The sequence below is a fragment of the Elephantulus edwardii genome, unplaced genomic scaffold, assembly GCF_000299155.1.
Source record: "Elephantulus edwardii isolate Elephantulus edwardi_28Jun2011 unplaced genomic scaffold, EleEdw1.0 scaffold00026, whole genome shotgun sequence".
NCBI classification, from domain to species: Eukaryota; Metazoa; Chordata; class Mammalia; order Macroscelidea; family Macroscelididae; genus Elephantulus; species Elephantulus edwardii.
Genome location: NW_006399776.1, coordinates 15622217 through 15641018, shown reverse-complemented (window position 1 = coordinate 15641018; position 18802 = coordinate 15622217). Strand labels below are relative to the sequence as shown.

Sequence of the window (18802 nt, the reverse complement as noted above, 5' to 3'; positions counted from 1 at the left end):
TGTGTGTGTGTCAGAGGCGGTGCGGTTGGCGCAGGATAGAGCAGGGTTTAGAGCTGTTGTGCATAGGGTCGCTATGAGTCGGAAACGACTGGATGGCACATAACAACAACAACAATACAATTAACGCCCTTGATACCAGCAGTCAGGCAATAAGGAGACCCATTGCACTGGGAAAAGTTAGGGGCTTCTCCAGACTATTGAAGAATAATGATGTCTGTTTGAGGACAAAGTTGTGTCTGATTCAGGCTGTAGTCTTTCTGTTTACTTGCTATGCATCATAGAGTTGAACACTGAATAAGAATGACAAGAGGAATTGACGCCTTTGAGCTGGAGAAGAGTGCTGAACATCCCGTGAATGGCCAGGAGAACAAATGGATACGTTTTGGAGAAGGTGCAGCCTGAGCGCTCTTTGGAGGCAAGAATGATGAGTCTTTACCTCACATACTTTGTCCGTGTTGCTAGGAGGGGCTAATCCTTGGGGTAGGACATGATGCTGGGAAGGGTGGAGGGTCGGTGAAGGAGAAGAAGACCCTCAAGCAGGTGGATTGACACGGTGGGTGCAGGTGGATTGACACGGTTGGTGCTGCAGCAGGTTCTTGTGTGTCAGGAACTGTGAGGATGGTGCAGGACAGGACAGGATTCAGATCTGCTGCTCATGGGTCACTGTGAGTCGTACTTGACTCGATGGCACTAAACAACAACAACATTCAATCTGTATATTAATGAAATAATTTGAGAAGCTGGACTTTGTAGACGAATGTGGTATAAAGTTGGAAGAAGAGTCATCAATATCCTGCATTATGCAGATGATACACCTTGATCACAGAAAGTGAAGACTTGACGCATTAACTGCAGAAGATTAAATATCACAGCCTTAAATATGTAAAGAAAACAAAATTCTTCATCTCTGAACCAATATGCAACACCATGATAGGAGAAAAGAATGATGTTGTCACCAGTGGAATTTTATGTGGATCCATAATCAATATCCAGGGAGCTCTAGTGGCCTAGTGGAAAGAATCTGTGCTGCAACCCTGAAGGCACACAGTTCAAGTCCACTAGCCACTTGAGGGAGAAGGATGGGCAATCTCCTCCTGTGCTATTTACTGCCTCTGAAAACCTACCAGAGGGTCAGCTATGGGTTGGTTACAATGCGACAGTACACAACAACAGCACCACAATAATCATCGTCCATGACAACAGCCAAGAAATCAAATGGTGTGTTGCATTGAGGAAAACTGCTGTCAAGGACCTCTCCAAAGTGCTAAAAAGCAATGGTGTCATTGTAAAGACCAAGGTATCCCCAGTGCAAGTCAAGGTATTTTTCACTTGCTTCCTATGCATCTGAAAGTTGCACAACAAATAATGAAGACCATGGAAGACTAAATGCCTTGAATTATCATGTTGATGAAGAGTAATGAATATATCATGGGCTGTCAAAATAGCAAACTTGTTTTGCAAGAAGACAGGGTGCTTCTTAGAGGCAAGAATGAAATTTTGTTTCACAATGAAGGTAAAACTTCATTTCATGTGTGTCAGATGAGCATGTTGGAAATATATATCATGCTGGGAAAGATAGTGGATTAGCAAAATAGAAGCAGACTCTCAACAAGAGAGATTGATCCAGGAACTGCAACAATGGGTTTGAGCATGGGAAGATCATGGGGATGGGGCAAAATAGGGCAAACTTCAGATCTGCTGTTCCTAAGGTCACTATGAGGACAGGTGACTGGATATCACCTAATAGTTTACAAGGCCTGTCAACGTATTTAGCTTTGCCATTATTTTATAAAAGTAACTATAAATACATAAGAAATGAACATGACTGTGTTCCAATAAAACTATTTATGGATCTTGAAATTAGAATTTCTTATTATTGTCATATCCATACAATATTATCTTCTTAGTAATTCTTTCCAAACCATTTAACACATGGAAGATAATTCGTAGTCTATACAAAAGCACTCCATAGAGTAGGTTTCACCAGTGGCCGCCGTCAGCTCCTACTTTCGGCTATGGGAGTGGCTGGCCCACTGAAATGAACTGTGGAGGGGACAACATTTCACTTTTCCTGCTACTGGTATTCATCTCCTTTCCCGTTAGTGTTAATGACTTTGCTGCATTATTTTTCAAGAGTAATTGCCAGGATATAGACTAGTAGGACAGGTCATTAACCGACAACTTATTGCTGTTTCCTCCCCCCATGATCATGATGGAAAGTGGTTAAGTCCCTAGAGGTCATTATAATGGCTTCCCGAACACTTAAAGCCATCACTGACAGCAAAGAAGACTCTTGTGTCACTGGTGAGGTGATCTGCTTGGGCTTCGTCACATGGTATGAATGTCACCATTGCTGCACAGTGAAGCATTTGTTTGACTTATACTAGAGTCTGATTCTCTGGCAATTTATTTGCCATTAGCTCCAGTGAGTCTACTATAAGCATGTTTTACATACTGGAAAATATGAATCATTTATAGTCTTAGCATTGCAATTTCCTGAGTCCTGCAGTGCTTGGACCTATAAATCATAGCATAGAGAGGCTGTCCTCATCACTCACCTCATCAGCTCTCTGCAATCTAGTACCAGATTTAGAAAACCATTTCCCATAGAGGTGTTGTGTGCTTAGGACCTGCCTGATAAAGATCCATCATCTGCAGCCATGGTGCTCAACCGTCTTCCTTGTGTTGGTGGTGAGGTGAGGCAAGGTTCTACTGGGTTCAGTTAAGTCTGCTGTGTGTCCCTTACAGGGTATTGGGTGGCCCTATTAGTCTACAGTTACCCTCCCCTCGGGCCTACACAAAGAATTTACATTAACTTTGAAATGACTTTGGCAGTGTCCTTCTCCATGGAAAGATGCACAACATCAGGTTATAAAATCATGCTTTGTTGCTCAGTCTGGGATTTGCAGGACAGTTTTTAGTGGGGTGGTGAAAAGGATCAAATGGTGAAAATGGACAGAGAACATGAAAAGACAGTTCACCAAGGAAGGCATGAGATGGCCAACAAACACGTGAAGAAATGCACTAGATCATTAGATATTGTTTTAGGTGCTACTGAGTTGGCTATGAACCGAATCTGGCCGTTTTGAGCCATCCTCAGGATCTCAGATATGCTTGAGACCTTTGTTACATTCACTAGATCAGTCCACCTTGTTTAGGGTCTTCCTCGCTTTCTCTGACCCTCCATCCTTCCTAGAACACCATTTTTCCTAGATTAATAACAAAGCAGCAATGAAATACCATCTCACTCCAGCAATAATATCAAAGTTCAACAAGATAGAAAATAGCAAACATTCGTAAGAATGTGGAGAGGTATAACGTTCATACACTACTGGTTGTTGTTGTTGTGTGCCTTAGTCAAAACCAACCTATAGTTGACCTTCTAGCAGGTTTTCCGAGGTTGCTGAAAACAGCCTCTGAAAAACAGGTGGGAGAGGGATGAGCAATTGCATAGGAAGAAATTGCCCATCCTTTCCCTGTGGAGCAGCTCATAGAACCAAACCGCATGCCTTTGAGAGTGCAGTGCAATTGCAACCACTGTGAACAGCAATTTGGCACTCCCTGAGAAAGCTGTGAACAAAATTACTATTTGAGTCAGCAATCCTACTACTAGATACAAATCCTAAAGCAGTAAGAGCTGTGACAGGAACTGATATATACACACTCGTACTTATCACAACTTTCTTTTTGATAGAAAAGAGATGGAAACAACCCAGGTGTCCATCAACAGGTGAATTACAAACTATGATACTTTCACAATGTATTATTGTGCAACACTAAAAATTGATAACTCATGAAACACTATCACATGGATGAATCTGGAGGAAATTGTGCTGAATGACATAATTCCATCACAAAAGAGCTATTATGGTGTGTTTTTGAGTACCGTCAAGTCTGACCATAGCTGACCCTCTGGTGGGTTTTCAGAGGCAGTTAATTGCATGGGAAGAGATTGCCCATCCTTCTCCAGTGGAGCAGCTGGTGGATTCAAATTGTGTGCCTTTGGAATTTTAGCAAAGCTTCTTATCACTAGGCCACCAGAGTTCCCCTATTATGTTATAAAAATTATAAAAACTATTATAAAAACCTAAGGAAAGGCTTACATAGAGATAAAATAATTTTTGGCTGGGTGCTAAGGAAGAAAAAGAGTAAAACTTGATAGATGAGTGAGGTTAAGGGAAAAGCAATATAAAGTAAGGGGTTGATCAGGCATTGTAGTTAATGACATCAAGTGTAATTAATGTTTTGAAACAAAATATATAACTAAATGCAAAACTAATATGACTTGTAAACCTTCCAATAAAACTAAATAAATAAATGTAGTAAAATTTTCAAAAGTCATACTTGCAATAATACCATTCAAGTGTGTTTAAGGAATTTAAGGCAAGTATGCTAATTCCTCAAAAACAATCCACTAGCCGGCAAGAAGCTATTGTGGAATAAGTAACCTACACGTTATGAGGCAAAGAAATTCTCTTTGTTAGAGTCATGCTGATGTTATAGTTCTTAGAAAAATAGGTCTGTTTTGAGGAATGAAGGAAAGGTCCCTTGTTTGTGACTCCACTGCAATAAGGATTTATAGAAAGTTTTTATTAGTTACCATTGTTGTTTGTTGCTGTGTGCCACTGAGTTGAAACTAACTCCTAACTCACCCTCCCATGGGTTTTCAGAAAATGTAATCTCAAGGGAGGAAACCGCCCATCCATCTCCCATGGAGCCACTGGTGGATTAGAACCGTGGACATTTGGGATTTCAGTGCAGCTTCTTAGCACTAGGCCACCAGAGAACCTGTAGGTCATAAAAATAGACTCTTTTGGTTATTGTGTGCCCTCAAGTGGAACCAACTCATAGCTGCCCAACAGGTTTTCAGAGGTTGTAATTGTCTGAGAGGGATTGTCCATCTTTCTCCCAAGGAACACCTGGGGGATTTGAACTGCCTGTTTTGGATTGGTAGTGTGATTCCTTACCACTAAGCCAAAGACAGACTAGCCCAAGAAACTCCATCCGTAAACATTTATTGTAAGTTCTGTGGTCCTTCTCAACTCATTGGTGCTAAATTGGGACTAAGTCACAGCTGACCTTCCACTGGGTTTCTGAGGCTTTGAAGTGGACAAGAAGAGATTAGCCATCTTTCTTCGACGGAGACACTGGAAGACTCTACGGCCAGATGGTGCAGCTTTTAGGTTAGCTATGCAACTTTCTAAGAGCCACTTCACCAGATATCCTCTCATGGTAATATTTAAAACATAGTAAAGAAAACAAGATAGTTATCAAATGCTTATTTTATGAAAATTACCCCTTGAGATAACCTATGCTTTCTGGATTTCTCCACATAAATCAGAAAGGAACTTTGGTGGTCTAGCACAAGTTTTTGCATGACTATTTATGAATAAAAATGATGTAAAATCATACTTTTCCAAATTTGTTCCTCCACTATTTTGTGCCTCCTAAGCTGGAAACCCACACATTATCCTAAACCTTTCTCCACATTCTGATTGTCACCAGGGGATTTTTGCCTCAATAGTATCCTCATCTAATTGTTCCTCCCTGTTTACCTGCCAGTTTTGTACCTTCCTTCTTGGAAGATTGTCACAGGGTCAAATTTTTCTCCCCGTCTCAAATCTGTCACCACCTCTAATTAGTCAGCCAAGCCATGGGCATGGTGATTCTTCTAAAGCAAAAACTTAATTAAATACTTTTTTTCAGAACCCTTCATTCATACATAAAAGATTTAAACTCCTTATTTTGGAACCTAAAATACCTTAAACTTCTAACTTCTACTTACTGCTTCCACAAATACCATTCAGATTCAGCCTGCTTGAACTCTGCTCATTTCTCACACTTGTCAGGCATGAGAATCATAGGGCTTTGGGAAGACTTGACAGACATCTGCCCTCCAGGGCTCTGACTTAAATGCTGTCTAGGCCTTCTGAGCTCCAATTAAAGACTTCATCGCCAGTGCCACTTACTCTTCTTGGTAATCATTGGTTAATTTTCAGGTTCTGTGAAGGGTTTTTGGGGTTTTTTTTTATTTTTTCAGATTATATTCCCAGGTTTTAGCAGGGTACCTGACACACAGTGAATGCCTCACAGACATTTACAGGACTAAGTGAAACTCCGGGGACTGAGGGTCTCAGAATTCATTTTTCGGTGTCACTTTTCCTATGCAAAAGTAATATGAAATTATTGAATCTCCCTTCTCCCTCCACCTTCGTTATATAGTACTGCTGTGATAGAAAATCAACAAGTAGATCAATCTAACCAAGAGGAAAAACTCAATTTCTCACAGTTTAGGAAGTTAAAAGTCTGACTTCAGAGTGCCAGCTGTATGGGAAATTTTCTTTGTTTGCTCTTGGGGAAGGTTCCTGTCTTTCCATACTGGTGGGCCTGGTCTACGTCTTGGCTTCAGTCTTTCCCCTGGGTCTAGGTGTCCTCAGCACAGAAGCTCCAATTCCAAAGGATCTTCTCTGATCCTGACCCTTCTTTCATTGGTAGTCAGGTCCCTTCTACTTTATTTGCTTTCCTCTCCTTTCATCTTTTGTAAGATAAAGAGTAATGCAAATTATACTCCAGGGAAACTCCTGTATATCAGATACAGACTGTGACCTGAATCAGGTATTGTGTCCTGCCTTAATCGTCTTATAACCATTTGCCTGGTCACATCAGATCATATCTTTGGTATTGTTCTATCACTACGTAACTGCCAACTCACTGAGAATCATGGTCGGCCACACTGACAGTCTGAATGGATGCACTCCAGCTAACTCCAATTACCTTCCAACTCTGGCTGTGTGTTTGATTCTCATCCATACAGAAGACTTTGGGGCTTAAGATATCTTGAGAGCCTGCCATCTGCAGGCCCCAATTCCAGTAAGACTTTCATCTTAAAGAGAGGAGAATCCTGACCATTTTGCTTTTTCCTGGACAGTATAGGCTGGGTGAGCTTATGGGCATTTACCTTTACATTGGTCCTAAACCTGTTTTGATATATTATAAGTTATAAATAATTGGAAATTCAATATTTTCTCCTTTTATATATGTCCTTATTGGTGAGTTGAGGTATTAATCTGTATCATCTTTCATACCCTCTCAAAAAAATGTGTCCTTACTGTGTCCATTTTAACTAAAAACAAACAAAAAAACAAATCAAAACAAAAAACCCCAACCCAAATCTCAAAAACACATGCAGCCATCTACTTTAAAGTGGCATTTTAACTAGGAAGCATATGTACATTCAGGTTTGATTTGGTCAATGATGTCTTGTGGTTATACATAGAAGGAAAAAAAATACAAGGTACTACCTTCAAGGAAGCTTCTAGCAGCATCTAAATAAATTAATACAGGCCCAACTTCTTCCTGGACAAATTTTGGCTAACATTGGGAGTCCCAGAACGCTTGGGTGTGCTCATGCAAAACTTATCCCTATGCCAGGAAGCAGTTGTATGAACACAGCATGGAAACACTGCATGGCTCAAAATCAAGAAAAGAGTGCATCAAGGATGTGTCCTTCCTTCATACCTTTTCAATCTATATGCAGAACAGATAATTCAAGAGGCTGGTCTTTATCAAGAAGAATGTGGCATGAGGATTGGAGGAAGATGTATTAACAACCTGTGTTATACAGATGACATGACCTTGCTCAGCGAAACGGAGGAGGACCTGAAGTGTTCGCTACAGAACATCAAGGACTGCAGTCTTCAATATGGATTGCAGCTCAAAATCAAGAAAGAAAGATTCTCTCCACCAGGCCAACAGGCAGCATCATGATAGGTGGAGAAGAGATTGAGGTTATTAACAAATGTCATCTTGCTCAGATCCACAATCAACGTTCTTGGCACCAAAAGTCTGGTAATCAATAAATGTGTTGTGTTGGGAAAGTCTACTGTCAGGAACCACTCCAGAATGCTAAAAAGCAATGATGTCAATCTAGAGACTTAGGTGCACCTAATCCAGGACATGGTCATCTCAATTACTTGCTATTCTGAGAGCTGGACAATGACTGAGGATGGCAGAAGAATTGATTCTTTTGAGTTATGGTGCTGGAGAAAAGTACTGAACATACCATGAACGGCCAGAAGAACAGTTTTGTCTTGAAACAGAGGAAACCAGATTGCTCCTTGGAGACAAGGATTTTGAAACACTGTCTCACATGCTCATAGCATGTTCCCTGGAGGGACTAGTCCTCGGAGAAGTACATCATGCTTGACATAGTGCATGGGACTGGGGAGGGGGTATATCAAATACAGTGAGATTAGCTCAGAATAAGGCAGAGTTTAGAGCTATTATTCATTTGGGCATAGGATTCATAGTTGACTCGACACATAATAATAACAAATGCTGCCAGCTCTTGGTGTTCTCATTTTCTGTGTGTTTGTGAAAACTGGTTACACCACAGAAATCAGTCACTGAATAGTTGTTTAAACTAGACAAAGCCATTGGCAATGAGTCAGAACCAACTTATAGCTGACCCTCGAGCAGGATTTCAGAGGAAATACATGCTGAGGCAATTGCCCAGTTTTCTCCTGTGGAGTCACTGGTGGATTCAAATCATCAGAGAAGCCCTGCCTTTTGATTAGCAGCACAACTTCTTAAAGAGTAGGCTACCAGATCCTGTAGTAATCTTAAGGGGAAAATGATTTACATATAGAATAAAATTTATAGGTTTTTATATTGTCCTGGTACAGAATTCTTATGAGTGGCTACTTTCATATAATATAATTTTCATAATAGGGCTGTAGAGTTTTTAAATGAGTGTATGCTTTCTTTTCGAGCTTAACTAGTTTTTTTTTTTTTAAAAAAAGGAAACAAAAGAATTGTTACCAGGTGGTGGTGGTGGTGGTTTATGCCATCAAGTCGCTTGTGTCTCACAGCAACCCTATGTACAACAGCTCTGAACCCCTGTTCTATCTTGAGCCAACCTCATTACCCAAGTCACTGAGTCAAGCCATCTCATTAGGGTCTTCCTCTCCTGTGCTCTTCCTCCACCCTTCCAAGCATCATGTCCTTCTCCAAGGACTGGTCCCTCCTTTCAACATGTTCTAAGTATGTCAGATGGAGCTTCAAAATCCTTGCCTCAAAGAAGCAACCTGATTTCACCTTCTCCACAAAAACCTGTTTGTTCTCCTAGAAGTTCATGGTGCTTTCAATACTCCAGCACCACAACTCACAGGCATTGATTCCTCTATCATCTTTAGTCATTGTCCAGCTCTCTGGTGCATAGCAAATAATCACAGAGGCTGTGGCCTGGATCAGTCACATCTTAATCTCTAGACTGACATTGTTGCTTTTCAGTTCTCTGGAGAGGTCCCTGACAGCAGTCTTCCCCAATGCAATTCATCTTTTGGTTTCCTGGCTGTTGGTACCAAGAGTGTTGACTGTGGAGCCACGTAAAATGAAGCTGTGAACAATCTCAGTCTCTTGACTGTCTATCATGATATTGCCAGTTGGCCCAGTGGTGAGAATATTTATTTTCTTGATCTTGAGCTTCAATCCATATTGAAGGCTGCAGTCTTTGCTTATAATGACTGTATTTCACAGATGATTTGATTTTTAAGACTGTAATCTTTATAGATGAAGATAGTCATTCATCTTTCTGCTAGTGACTGTCTTGTGAGTTCAAACTGCCTGCCTTTTATTTAGTGGCTCAATGTTCAGTCACTGTGTCACCAGGGTCCTAGTATAGTATGGAAAAAGCAGATAATTAGAAATGTATTAAGGTCCAAATCTCCCTAAAGATAAAGGAGACAGAGTATGAGTCAAGGATATTTCTTTGGGTTTGTAGAAAGATATCTGGGTTTGCTCCTGTATAAACACATTCTTTGTGAGAGACCACAAATGTCAAGGCAATGAGATTTTGTGTTGACCAAGATTTTCAGAAATATCAGTCACTCATCTCAACTGTAAAGTGACATTAATGGCTATTAGTTCATTCTCTCCTTTGCTGAATCCATGTCCACCCACCTCTACCAATTTTAGCTTATACCCTTTCCTTGATGGTTGGAGAGCATGTAGTTGTTCCAGCTTAATATTGCAAAAGGCACCAGTGCCCAGCTCCCCAGACAGTGAGCTACTGTGTGCAGGTCAGTACCCACCTTGAGCTTTTAAGACCTGTCTCTCTGAGAAACTTTAGATTGTGTCTGCTTACTGAGTGCCTGCTTTGTTCCAGGCTCTAAGCCAGGACTGTGTCTATACAGCTAAATTGAAGTAGGAAAGGAAACAAATACCTGGAAAATGTGATCCTTGTAGGCTATTATATGATTCATCAAGTCATAGCCAGCAGCAGCAGCAGCAGTAGCAGCATATTTCAGTAAGACTTTTTATCACTTAGCCCTAGATATTTGTCTCAAGTGTTCACTTTACTTATCCTATATAAATACATACTTAGACAATACTGTGTTATAAAGAAAAATGACTATATAATCTTTGTCATAAACTATGGACTAGAATAGTTGGAGATAAGTTGTGCCTCAATACACTTGCATTAACCTTCTGTTCCTACAATAATTGAATTTATACACCATCTAGTTCTTCAGATCCACAGAAACTCATGAAAAAATAACTTGGTTAACTGAACACCTATCTTCAATTCTTCTTTTAATACCTTTTGTCTTTTTGCCTGTTCTTTCTTTGAACACATATATGTAGTTGATGGTTTTTATCTTTTTATTTTTACAGATTTTTACATGAGTTAGCCCAGATCCCCAATTTTGCTGAACGTGCCCAGTGTATAATCTTCAGATCTGTCTTTTCTGAAGGTATCACCTCCTTGCACCGAAAAGTAGAAATCATCATGCGAGCTTCTAAGGTATATTTGTTGTTTAATTTTAAAAAGTCATGTTGGCCTTCTTGGAGCTAAGGGAGGACATACAGAGAAAGAGAGACTATCTAGAGTCCCCTGTAGAAAATCTTTGAATTTGAAATCATGTTTTTCCAACCATGATTGTGACCAGCCCAAGTGTGAGAATGAGTGAATGTATAAAAGAGAGGAAGAAAAAGAGAAAAGGAAAATGACACTTTCAGAGAATAATTCTTAGATATTCCAAATACCTACCAACATACATACTGTCTGGCATCTTAAGACCTGTCCAAATTGTCAAGCTTGTTGTCTGTGTTACAAAAGGGATTTTGCATTAAACCTTTATATTTAATCAGCAGAGATGTGTCTATAGAGTAAAATAAATTATTCTAGAGAATTGATAAATTAAATAATGTTAATACTGATTGGCAAATAACTTTTGTTAACCTTTCCAAAAAAAAACCCTCAAAACAAAACCATTGGCATTACTAAATTCTAGAATTTTTCTTTTTCTCTCAACTGATTTCCTTATGAACAAGATATTCTTCTCCCCAAGCACTGGATTATTCAGTAGCTTTTCTGTGGGACCTGATTTTTTTTCCCCCTCTGAAGTAGTAGAGATTTCATGTTACCAGATGATGTAAATGTTACTATACTAATCAACATACACTCATAGTACCCCCCCCATAGGGAATTGACACAATGTGTCTAAAGCTGAAGTTTGATTTTTTTACCCTGAAATAAGACCAAAGGGAAGCGTGGGAGTAAATAGAATTCCAATTTGAAAATATGCTTTTGGAATCAAGAAAGAAAAAGAGGAGTAAAGAAATAATATTGGGAATTTGAAGAAAACTCTAAACAGCTTAAAATTATAAATTAGTAGATAATGTCACTGAACAGTTAGAAAATAAAGACTATGGCATTAAAAGGCATTATTGTTGGGTTTTTTTTCTAAGTATAATACCAGGGAGAAGTAAAAATAATGCTATTATATATATATGTTGCATTTAATTATCCTGTTCATATGTAGTCCCAAAACAAAATGCTTAAATTATACTGCACCACTTTCTGCTTAGAAATTATAAAAGCTTAATTAAGCCTGGTCTTTAACAGTTTTTAAAAAAAATAAAACCAATTCGGGTGAAATTTTGAATTCTGAAACATAATCCTCAATATTGAAACATGTACTGTTTCTAATTAATTTCTTTAACAGGTAAGGAATAATGTTTTAATGTGTTTTTTTAAGGACACTTTTAAAAAAGTAAAAGTAAAGTAAATATTCCGTGTCATAACAATTGGCCTTGCCTGTATAAGCCCTACTCTAGCCCTGGACACTCAAGAAATACTTATTTTTTAATGAACATGGCTATAGGTACATTGCCATTTGGAATTCAATGCCACAGTAATTGGTATTTACTGTTCTAGGGTTTGCTGCACATGAAGAGTGTGAAGGATATTTTAGCTCTCATTCTGGCTTTTGGAAATTACATGAATGGAGGAAATAGGACTCGGGGACAAGCAGATGGCTATAGCTTAGAAATTCTGCCCAAACTCAAGGATGTCAAGAGTCGGGTTAAGTATCTATTTATTTATTTTTCATAATGAATGTTTATAATGTATTATCTTTCTTTTCTATATTCTTAATTTTAAAATATTCAATATTGTTCAGATTACAATCATTTGTTTCAGAACATGTACCTTTTCTTTGCTTTCTTTTGACTTCTGAATAAAAGTTAGGGTTTCTTTTAATTTTTAAAAATCCTATTTTCAGTGACAAAAATCTTCACTTTGGCTGCACTGAAATATACAATTAGGAAGCACTACTGCAGTGAGTGCAGAAAACAGATTGCATACAATGTTAGCCATAATGGAAAGCTGGACTTTGTTTGAATTCTGCATTGCCTACTTGTAATTTACTCATTCCTGAGTGGCAGAGCAATGCTGAATCACCAATTGCGCTGAGCACTTGAATTATTCTTTTGCCCAAAACAACAATTGGGCTGGGCTCTACTGTCAAACTTTCTGAGCCTGATTATCATTTGGCTCCACACCCCTGCAGAGCTACTTCTTTAGAAACAACCAGCCCATATCTAGGCGTCCCATGGGGGCCAGGAGGTGGGAGGGAGGGGAAACACACAGGCAAATTAGAATTAGACCCATGTGAACAAGACACAAAGGCTGTCTTGTGGGAGGGCCTGCTTGCCCCTGGCCTCCCAGGGTCATAAAGTGGCGTGGCGTTCCTTTTAAGCTGCCCTTATTTTTTTTTTTTTTCACGCCCTTAAGAACACACTTTTTTTAAAAGGTAGGAAGGGAGGGATAGTTTTCTGTTCAAATCACTGGTTCCCTTTAGTTTCCCCCCACCACATCTAAACACCACCCCATTTTAGCTTTGTGCCAGAAAATATTGAGGGTCTGTTTTTTGTCTATTTACTCTAAACCATCTCCTATGAGGTCTTACAGATTATATTTTTTACTTTACTTTTCCACAAAAAATTAATGTAAGGTCACGTCTTTGTATTGATGGAATGTTTTAAATGGCTAGGACAGGAGGAAGGGAAAAAAAATCATACTCCTCTCAAACAGAATTAGAAGCAGGTATTACAAATTCTAAGATCTCTTTATATAAGATGTATGTACAAATGATTTTGTATATTGGAAATGATTTTCATGTATTTATCTTTTAAACCTAGGACACTGGGATTAATCTGGTGGACTATGTCGTGAAGTATTACCTGCGATACTATGACCAGGTAAAATGTGGCATTTTGTGGAAAACTACACTAATGGCATTTCAACTCTTTTTTGGCATTTAGAAGTTGGATGATGGATTAGTAGATGGATGAATTTCAGAGTCAACATAGAATTTTGAGAGCTGTCCAGCCTCACTGGTTTACGGATGAGCACACTGAAGCCAAGAGAGTTTAGTTGACTCTTGTAAAGGAAAGCATTATTTGGTGGCAAAAATGTACTGATTCTCAATCCAGTTTGTAACATTACTTTAGAGAAACCCCCAAGTTAGTTCTGAACTTTATGACCATATTGTGAAGTTATTTATGAAATTTAGACCCATTCAGTAATCAGAACCAGATTCTGAGCTGAAGAATAAATTCAGCAAACCATTATCAGTCCCTGGTAGTACAACGGTTAAGTATTTGAATTGCTTATCAAACGCTTGGTAATTCCAACTCACCTAGCAATTCTACAGGAGAAAGACGGTGATCTGCTCCTGTAAATATCAGAGCCAGGAAACCCTTAGGGAAATTCTACTCATTACTTGGCATCAACAGGGGTTGAAATCAATTCAGGGGCGCCACATAAAGTGGCAATGCCAATATTTTATCAGTTAAATTTGTCTATGAACAAGTTCAGGACACAGAATATGAGATCTACGTCCTTTGCTTAGATAACATTTGCAACAAAACCCAAAAATTTATGTAAGAATCCACATGAGCACACTTTTCTGTGTTTTCTTTCTTCTCATTAAGTTGAAAAGAAAGAAATTCTGTTGTAATTGGTTGAGAAAGAAAGCAATCAATATGAATGGGAAAAGTCTCCTAGGAAAAGGAGGCCAGGATTCCTGCTTAACTAACCCTATAAGTAGAGTTTTTCCTAGGCACTGGAGAAAGGTGTAATGGTTTTGTTTTCAAAAGGTCTACAATTTTATCTAGGAAATAAGCACTGGTGAAAAAAAAATAATTAAGAAACTCCCTCTACCTGTTAATGGAATTATCTGCCAGTCCTCTTTATCTACATGTAGGTTAGTTCTTTTCCTACCACTCCCAAATGCCTTCTCTGTTTCTGTTAAGAATATCTTGATTTTTTTTAAGTCATTCATGTATAAACATGTGTTTTCCTTTGATTACTTTCTATACTTTAAGGAAATTATTCTAATTTATTTCCCTTCTTTTCCTAGTCTTTACTGGCCTCAGCTTGTTCAAGGTGGGCTTCAAGATAACCCACCTGTTGAATGACAGTATACCAGCTCAGACTCCCACATTTAGTTTACTCCTTATTTCCATCTGTACTACTCCTTGGGCCTGATTCCACTTTGTATGTATGTGTGTATATGCATATGTATGTGTGTGTGTGTGTGTGTGTGTGTATATAGATATATATCCAAAACAAACTTATTGTGGTCAAGTTGGAACCAACTCATTGTTGTCTCCTCCATGGGTTTTTAGAGGTTGTGAATTGTACAAGAGAAATTGCCCAACTTTCTCCTGCTGAACAGGTAAATTTGGGTACTTATCCAATAAGCCAACCAGGGCTTCCTTCTGGATGTATATTTCTGATCATCTCACTTTCTCACTAAAACATTGAAAGAGACACACATTTTCCAGTGAACTTAGACTCTACTGAATTTAATCCTAAGCTCTGATAACTAAGCTTTTGTAATTTACACTTCATCCATAGGCTGTGTTCTTAACTCAAGACTTAATGTTCTTCATACTCACCCTGTACTGCCTTAATGTTCTTTTAACTTCTGGTGTTCTCACCATTGAAACTATTCTCACCTATACATCAATCTGTGTATCTATATTTTGTTTTTATGGTCATTATATACCTTTAAATAGACTTTGTGTATAAGAGAATGAAGCTCTAGTCTTGTGATGTCCTCATAGTCATTGCCGTGTTTGAGCCCATGTTTTAGCCACTGTGTAAATTCATTTTATTGAGTCTTCCTCTTGTCTTCACAGCTTCAGAGCCTTGTATATCCTAATATATAAAAAGTACCTAAGATAAGGATCTATTTTCAAGTCAAAAGAGTATTCTGACTGTTATTCTTCAAAGACAGATTTAAAAAAAAAAACAAACAACCACCAACCTAAGTGCATGATTGAAATTTTAAGAAACAAGAAACCTTGATATCTTATAAATGACTCAAATAAGCCTATGTAACATATTGGAAAAACTATGTACAAAATAATACAGAATCACAAAAACTCTTTTCATGGGATAGAGGGAAGTAAAGAAAAAAATCAGAAGCGGCATACAAATTACACAATACAAACAGGATTTATAAATAGGTATAAACAGAAAATCTATTATGTCTCAGCTCATATAATTGCCATTAAACAGAGCCAATCCATAGCTGACCCTCATTGGTCTTCTTTAGCCTTTGAAATTGCTGCTGGATTCAGACTGCCAGAGAGGCATGATTTTGGGGTTAGCAGTACAACTCCCTATGGACCAGTGAGATCAAGTGTACAAATACTATAAAATATCTTTTATTACTTGTCACACTGGCAAAGTTTTTGTTTATTTTAATGATAAGTCTCTGTATTGGCAATATAAAAGAAACAAAAGTATAAATAGTTTAAACCTTTCTCAGTTTATAATGTACAACTGACCAACTTATTTTCTATTTATGATCTCTAGGTCAAAGAGGGCTCTTATCTATCCTATCCTTAACCCACCAAATTCACTTTTTGAAAATTCACAAATGATGTTTGTTAATTGGTGCATCCAAAGAGCTATGTTATAGGTGTTATATATGTATATATAGGTGTTATATGGGCTAGCAAGATTTTCTTTTTAACATTCCCTATCATAAGCTCCCAAGCCAAAGGTTGTGTAACCCTGGTATGTCCACTTGCTGTACAGAGGTAGCTTGTTGCTGTGAAGCCAAATACTGTTACCCATGGTGGACAGTGTTTGGTGAAGCTCCCCCATTAAAACAAGCTTAGAAGCAGGAGTGACATCCGCTTCCATAATATCTAGCCTTTGGAAACCCTATGAACCTGGAAAAAGGATGAAAGTTATACAGGAAGTGTCCAGGACTTTCGTTCATAGGGTCGCTATGAGTCGCCTGCGATTGGACGGCACTTAACAACAACATTATATGCCATTGTTTGGGTGACTTAATCAGCAACCCTCAGGCCCATTTTTCATTGTTTTTATTCAAACATTCTTCTGGTCATGTAGCCCTGGTCTGTCCACTTGCGGTTGCTGTGAAGCTGAACACTGTGATACTGATGTGTCAAATTCATTAATGGCTACCCATGGTAGACAGTGTTTGGTGGCGCTCCCCAATTAAAACAAGCTTGGAAGCAGGAGTGGCATCCACTTCTGTAAATAGCTTGCCTCTGGAAACCCTATGAACCTGGAGAAAGGATGAGTCACACAAATGTTGAGGACTTTCGTTCATAGGGTCGCTATGAGTCGCCTGTGACTCGACGGCACTTACAACAACAACATCATATGCCATAGAAATATTAAAATATTTCTAGGAATTAATTTTTAGTCAAAGAAAAGAAATGAGTGTTTGTATCACTTCATAGTAATTTATAATGAGTTTTATTGGGAAGAACTTAAAAATGTCCAGTAGTAGAGCCTAAGATTAAGTCATTCAAAGCAAAGATATTTTTCCATGGAGAGTGTATAGAAGAATGTGACATTGGAAAATATTCTTATTCTGCCCATGAATAATGAGTATGTTAAGATAGAGACAAACACACAAGTATAATAAACATGCATTGCCTTTATAAAAGAGAAAATACATATCATGATATATAATCTAGCCAGATTATAAATCCAACTTTAAATGATACCTCTTGCTTTTAAAGGTGGCATAGTGTACAACAAAGGAGGCTCCTAACTGAAAAGACAGCAGTTCAAAACCACTAGCCATTCCATGTGTGAAAGGTTTCCTCTTCCCATAAAGATTTACCACCTCACAAAGCCAGGGTATGATCACTGCGAGTCAGAAGCAAAGGGATGACAGCAGGGTTTCTTTCATGAAATCTTTACGGATTTCCTCAACTATGACTCTCTTCAAAGACCTAAAAGACTTTCTTTGCATTGTTTTCATGATAGGTGGTATTCTGCCTTTTATATGATCTTCTCTGAGCAATTATTTATTGTTCTGACATTGTTCCTTTTATCTTGACTGCATTGTTTTTTCCCTTTTTTAGTGTCTGTAATATAGATGCCAATAAACACTTGTTAAATTGAATATACTTGTAAATATTCACAAGTGTGTAATCGGTAACCTTTGTGAAGAACAAGTGATGAGGAGGGGAGAGCTGTTTTTTAGTAGAGCAAGGAAAGCATATAGAGCTGCAGGCAACTAAGCAGTTGGAAGAACATGTAAGCAGACCTTTTTAGAAGTCAGGATTCTTTTTGTGTAATTGTGCATGAGCCAATTAGCCAGGTTGCATCTACCACCCCAAGTCAAATGTATTGCAAAAGAAGGCTGAAATGTGTCTATGAAATATGTCCTTCACCGGAGAGTGGTGAACCTGATGGAACCAAATTCACAGAGGAAAATCCTACAATAAGAATATTTTCAGAGGAAAATCCTACAATAAGAATATTTTCAATCACGGAAAGGTCCAGTCTAGGAAAAACAAGTGTGCATATCTTTAGTGATCTCTGGGCTTTTGCTGTGCAGAAATGCGTTTCACTCAGCAAGAGTGTAGAATGATATGATTTATTAAGCCATCCCCTCCCTCAAAGGAGCATAAGTGATGACTCTTGTGGTTAGTGGTGATGAGCAATTAGCTGCAGAAAGGTGGCTCCTGCTCCAGACTTCCTTCCACTCATACCAGATATTTATTTGGTCCAAGTCCGATTCTCTGGTATTTAAAGAAGCCTGTCTAAACCCTGTCTTTTGAACTCTGAGCAATTTTCACAAGAGCTACTATCAAACTGATTTGCTCACTAGAATTTCCTCTCGGATTCTAACTTAAAAAATGTTGAAAGCAGGACTGAATCTGATAAAAAGTTTTGGAAACTAGAAAGAGATTAGACCTGAGCCCTTCCAGCATAGTTTACTTTGGTGCTTTGTCGAAAGCAGCTTGGATGTCAGTCCACCTTGTCACGCAGACTGGAGTGCTTCTCCCATTGTTTCAGAAGTAGTAAAATAAGGAGAAAAGGGGGGGGAAGTGACTTGATGATGAAAACTGTTATGTCTTAATAAAATAGGGGGGAAATCATCTTTTCCTGACATTGCAAGTGAAGGTGAAATTTTTAAGACAAGGAGAAGGTTCCAAGAAATTTCTGAAA

At 38.5% G+C, this 18802-nt stretch overlaps 1 protein-coding gene across 3 annotated transcripts in view; it reads left to right on the top strand.

The window, feature by feature from the left end:
• The window catches only part of FMN1 (formin 1), a 580566-nt gene that overhangs the window by 375080 nt on the left and 186684 nt on the right, over positions 1–18802 (top strand). For all 3 annotated transcript variants that reach the window (XM_006883052.1, XM_006883051.1, XM_006883053.1), the window contains 3 exons: positions 10675–10804; positions 12221–12367; positions 13486–13545. In XM_006883052.1, the coding sequence (XP_006883114.1) occupies positions 10675–10804; positions 12221–12367; positions 13486–13545 (337 nt within the window). The remainder of the gene's footprint in view (positions 1–10674; positions 10805–12220; positions 12368–13485; positions 13546–18802) is intronic.